General features: G+C 36.0%; 1 protein-coding gene across 1 annotated transcript in view; it reads left to right on the top strand.

The window, feature by feature from the left end:
• Positions 1-213: 213 nt before the first annotated feature.
• LOC127451571 (ral guanine nucleotide dissociation stimulator-like 1) overlaps positions 214-6,000 on the top strand; it is a 28,050-nt gene continuing 22,263 nt past the window's right edge. Inside the window, exon 1 of the mRNA XM_051716330.1 lies at positions 214-458. Coding sequence (XP_051572290.1) covers positions 435-458 — 24 coding nt within the window. The 5' untranslated portion in view covers positions 214-434. The remainder of the gene's footprint in view (positions 459-6,000) is intronic.

The raw sequence follows: 6,000 nt of genomic DNA, 5'->3' as shown, positions 1-6,000 counted from the left end.
TCATTTTACAAATCTCTCAGCCTTTGCAGTACTTGGTCATTTTAATACGTTTCAGTGTTTGATTGTTAAAGATATTTGAGTTTTGTCGCGTTATTTGCAGTTTAGATGGTGGAGTGAGATTCTGCCCAGTTTAACACCTCCCACTTTATAACGCTCATATGAGTGCAGGTGAAACCAAACACATTTGTGCGATCTGTCTGCCTCAAACGAGGTCTTTTATGATCATTTGTGCATAAAGGATATTTCCCCATGAATTGTATTCATTGCAGCATCCTTCACGAAATGCAGATGACGCGATGAGTAGCGTTTGAATGTTAAATACATCACATTAAAACCTCGAGATTTTTTATTTCCCATTTTACATTTTTGAGGACTTTTTTTTTTGTTATTCATAGTGATGGAAAGGATTACATCATAAAAACATCCTCGTAGAAATGGGAAAATGGGAGCTGAATATGGTAAGATAATGCATGCATGATATATTTTTGATGCTTGTTGTAAATAAAAAGTTTTATACATTTGTGCATGCATAATGTAACTGCATTATAAATTCAAACATCTCCTGCTGCATGTATACAAGCTCTTCACCCACTTGTCTGTGCTGACTGAGTGTGTTTCTACAGTATGCCCTGAATGCTCTTTAAATAGAGGAACATATCATGTTTAGATACTTGGGGGGGAAATGTGCTGTCCCATCACCTGACAGAAATAAATCAGACATGAGCCACTGTACATGACAAACAAGGCCATTCAATGTGGGTCAGAGAGAGAGCTACAGTCTAGTTTACGATGGTGGTAACAAATACTGTTATATGTTACATAAGTAAAATACTAGTTATTAAAGTAACTGTACTTAAACAGCTTTGCTGCATGAAGAACCCTGGAGCTTCTTCTAATGATTGTTGTTAAAATGGCTTTTCCCCAAAAAACATAGAGTCCGCTACATACAAACATTATTACAAATGCACCAAAGCCTATAGGGGCTAGTTGTCACATGGGGAAGTTTTCAGTATTTTAAATTTTTTTTAATAGTATTTCATACTTCAAACAAAGGTATTCTTCTTAGATCAGCATCAAACACTGTGACAACTTACCCCATATATTGTGACAATATGCTCCGCTATTGGTCAATGTAGTTGACAGCTTTTGTTTATGTTTTTTAGTCAAAACATAAAGGTATGTGTGTATGCAGAAACTGACTTTGAAAAATAATGAAAACAAAATACAAACTGGAGGACAAACTGTGACATCTTGCCCCAGTCATTATTGGCCATCACTGAAGTATTATATTATATTATAATATATAATATAATGTTGATTACCACCAAAAAAGAATTTTGACTCGGTCCTCCTTTTCTTTAAAAGAAGCAAAAATGGAGGTTACAGTGAGGCACTTATGTACAATGGAAGTCAATGGGGCCAATTTTTTGAGAGTTTAATGGCAGAAATGTGGTTTATAATTTTATAAAAGCACTTACATTAATTCTTCTGTTAAAACTCACGTGTTGAGCTGAAAAGTTGTTTAAATCATCATTTTACAGTCGTTTTAGGCTTTGTTGACATGGCATCATCATGGCGACAAAGTTGTAAAATTGGCTTTAACTTTACACAGAAAGGGTTAGTAAGTGATTTTATCACACTAAAATCATGTTTACACGCATATTGTTTATGTCTTGCGGCTATACTTTTGAAATAGTGAGTATTTTAGCGTTTATGGATTGGCCCCCATTCACTTCCATTGTGCCTCACTGTAACCCAGATTTTTGCTTTTTTTAGAGAAAAGGACAGACGAGTCAAAATGAAGGTCTGTGGTAATCAACATTATGCCGCAAATGCTGTCGACTAAGCTTAACTTGTATTGAACCTTGAATATTCATTTAAGAGTTTCACCTTCATCTGTAGGTAGACAAAACTTGTTTTCATCCTTGTTTTTTTATTACATTTGTCTCTTTGTGCTGTATAATTAGCTTATGTTGTGCAGCCTGTTCTAAATGAACTAATCTACAACAGCCAACATTTTGGCCTCAATGAATGTCATGTGCGTCTGTTTTGGCGGCTGTGTGATTTGGGTTGGTGATTTGGGCAAGAGACATGCCAAAGTAAATGACCTAGTGGGCAACAGTACCATTACAGTGTTTTTTTTATTATTATTTATTTATTTATTCCTGAAAATAATCACTGTAGAACATTTTTATATATTCATCAACTCTGTTATATCCATAAAAAAATCATTGTGTGTTAGTGTTGTGATATACTGTACTGTCAACAGGCATGACGCTAGTCTGTTTGCTTCATACTGTATGAAGGAAATGTTAATATTTTTCTTCTTGGCCTTGACTGACAGCCAAATCTCCTTGTGTCTGTTGCTATCAGATGGCAAATGCCCATGACCTGCTGTGATCAAGTAAAATTGTTATGTATGTGTCTACAAGAACTACAAGCATGCAGTTCAGCGCACAGATAGAACTGAAAAAGTGATGATAATGTTACTATTATGGAAATATGTTAAACTAGAGAAGTTATTCAAGGAATAATTCATGACATTTGAGGAATCTTTACACATCTTTTTATAAAGAAACATAAAAGTATAGCCCATATGACTCATGCACTATATTCCAAGTCTTCTGTAGTCATATGATAGCTTTGTATGTGGAACAGACCCAAATATAAGTCAATATTCAATAATAATCTTTAACTTTACTCTGTCTAGTCCATGTTGCATTCAGATTTAAAAATGTCACATCAGTGTCAACCGAATGGGATCAGGGATGGGAAGTAACGGAATATATGTAATGGGATTACATATTTAAAATACAAAATATTAGTAACTGTATTCCACTACAGTTACAATTTAATCGGTGGTAATCAGTTACATTCAAAAAAGTATTTTGATTACTGAAGTGATTACTTTGCATTTTATAGTAATTTGTTTGTGTTAATAATTAGTCTATTCAGTTGGAAAGCATTTATTACTATAAATTATGTGACCCGAGGACCCTTTTGAACAGCGGTGAAACACTTTCCTATGATTTGTTACATTCATACGAACGCTTTCACATGTTGTAAGTGAAAAGGTGGAACTTTCCCTTAGAGTAGCTACATTGTGTTTCTACAGCTTAACAAAAAACAGTTAGAAACACTTTGAGAGATTAAACATATCCAATAAATACATGTTTACATACCTTGTCAATGTTTTTTATGTGGTTAGGGTATTTTGACAAGAAATGCTAACCATTGTAGCCTTTAACATTGTATAGAGAGCTACAAATAATATATTTTCTGCCTCAATGTACAAAATCCACATACGATCAGAAAAAGATGTCATTGTGTGCACTGTGTGGTTTTGAAGTTTGGAGCAGCAAAAATGTTTAACCTTGTGTATATTGTCGTGTGAATATTTAGCTTTATGCTAAGCTAAAATGCTATTTCTTGCCTTTACATACATCTGTTACCAGATGCAATTATATTTTATAATGAATTCTATGACGAAAATGCACGTTGGAGCATAACTTTTTTCTCTAGTAAGACATTTGATATTAGAGCAAAGATGTACCGCAAAACAAATTTTCTTAATGAGAATTGGAATATTGTTTTCCTGTTAAAATATCTAAAAATCCTTAAAACAAGATAAATTTACTTAAGTAGCAAAGCTGGATAAGATATTTAGGTTTTTTTCAGAGAATATATTTGTACATTAATTACAATGATGTGTATTTTGTTACTTTATTTTCTTGTTTATAGTCAAAACAAGTGAAAAAAATCTGCCAGTAATCACGTTACTGACCTTGAGTAATCTAACGAAATATGTTTCAAATGACATTTTACAGCATGTATTTTACATTTACATTTATGCATTTGGCAGATGCTTTTATCCAAAGTGACTTACAGTGTACTTATTACAGGGACAATAATGAGCCTTGCTCAAGGACACAGTGGTGGTGGCTGTTGGGATTGAACCAGCAACCTTCTGATTACCAGTTCTGTGGTTTAGACCACTACACCACCACATTTTGTAATCTGTAGTGGAATACCTTTTAAAAGTAACCTTCCCAACCCTGTATAGGACTCACAATTTTTCATTCTGGACACTAACGTAGACTAGATGCGAGCTTCGGCAGAGGGGAGGATTATCAGTGCGTTATAACTTAAATTTGGGTCTGTTCCTTGCACAAACCTATTGTAGGGCTTCAGGAGACTTGGAACATATTGCTTGAGTCATTAATTTCATTTTGTTTTGTTATAATCCTTTATGACTTTCGTTCTTTTTTTTTTTTCTCTCCAATTTGTAATGCCCAAATCCCAATACGCTCTAAGTCCTCGTGGTGGCATAGTGACTCGCCTCAATCTGGGTGGCGGAGGACGAATCTCAGTTGCCTCCATGTCTGAGATCGTCAATCCGCACATCTTATCACGTGGCTTGTTGAGCGTGTTACCGTGGAGACCTAGCGCGTGTGGAGCCTTCTTGCTATTCTCCGCAGCATCCACGCACAACTCACCACACACCCCACCGAGAGCGAGAACCACATTATGGTGACCACGAGGAGGTTACCCCAATGTGACTCTACCCACCCTAGCACCCGGGCCAGTTTGGTTGCTTAGGAAGCCTGACTGGAGTCACTCAGCACGGCCTGGATTCGAACTTGTGACTCCAGGGGTGGTAGTCAGCGTCTTTAATTACTGAGCTACCCAGGCCCCCTTTCTTTCTTTTTCTTAACACAAAGGGAGAAATTGTGAAAAAATTTGTTCTCAGTGATGTCATACAATGGCGGTTTATGGTGACCACCTCTTCAAGCTTCAAAAGAATGCAAAAGTATAATGCAGAAGTCTAATAAATTATTCCTTGAGACTCATGATTGTTATGAAAGCATATGATTAGATTTGGTGAGAAACAAGCCGAAATCTAATGTATTATTTAGTGATAATATTCACTGATCGTTGATCTCCTGTGCGCGTTCATGATAGTGCACGAAAGCAACAGTTCACGCAGCACCCTTGCGACATTAGGGCGTTCAAATGAAAACTTGTTTATCTAAATACAGGTCCGCCACATTGATAGCGACAACAGAACACAACACAGCTGCACTCAAAACAGAGAACAGAACTTACTAAACATGTCTGAAGAGTTTGTAGTCGAAGAATTGATGCATTTCTATGCCCAGCCTTAATTAAAAAAAAAAAAAAAACGTTTTTGGACCAGTGCCAGTTTAATGTGGACGGAGTTACCCGCACGTTTCCAAAAAAAGAAAACAAGCGATTGATAGAATGTACCGTCACTCATCACTGCTGGTTAGGACAAAAACTCTGATTACCATAGAAACTATACTTTTATCTTGTGTTGTTTGCCATCAGGTTAAGACACGGTGTGATTATGGCTGCCTGTAGACTCCTCTATGGTTCTGTTTGATTTCCGAGTTCTCCGGTTCAAAAAAATAAGGCTGGGCATAGAACTGCATCAATTCTTTGACTACAAACTCTTCAGATGTGTTTAGAAAGTTCTGTTCTCTGTTTTGTGTGCAGCTGTGTTGTGTTCTGTTGTCACTATCGCTGTGGAGAACCTGTTTTTAAATAAACAAATGATTTTTCGCTTGTACGCCCCAATAGGGTGCTGCGTGAACTGTTGCTTTCGTGCACTATCATGAACGCGCACAGGAGATCAACGGTCAGTGAACATTTTCACTAAAGAATACATTAGATTTCGGCTTGTTTCTCACCAAATCTAATCATATGCTTTCATAACAATCATGAGTCTCATGAAATAATTTATTAGACATCTGAATTATACTTTTGCGTTCTTTTGAAGCTTGAAGAGGTGGTCACCATAAACTGCCATTGTATGACATCACTGAAAACAAAATTTCTCCTTTAGTGTTAAGAAAAAGAAAGTCAGTCATAAGGTTATAACAACACAGGGGTCAGTAAACAATGACTGAATTTTAATTTTGAGTGAACTATCCGTTTAAGATAAAAAGTGAAACATTAAAAATGGATGTTAAAAACAGG

Source organism: Myxocyprinus asiaticus, chromosome 14 (assembly GCF_019703515.2).
Source record: "Myxocyprinus asiaticus isolate MX2 ecotype Aquarium Trade chromosome 14, UBuf_Myxa_2, whole genome shotgun sequence".
NCBI classification, from domain to species: Eukaryota; Metazoa; Chordata; class Actinopteri; order Cypriniformes; family Catostomidae; genus Myxocyprinus; species Myxocyprinus asiaticus.
This window is presented reverse-complemented; position numbering and strand designations above follow the sequence as displayed.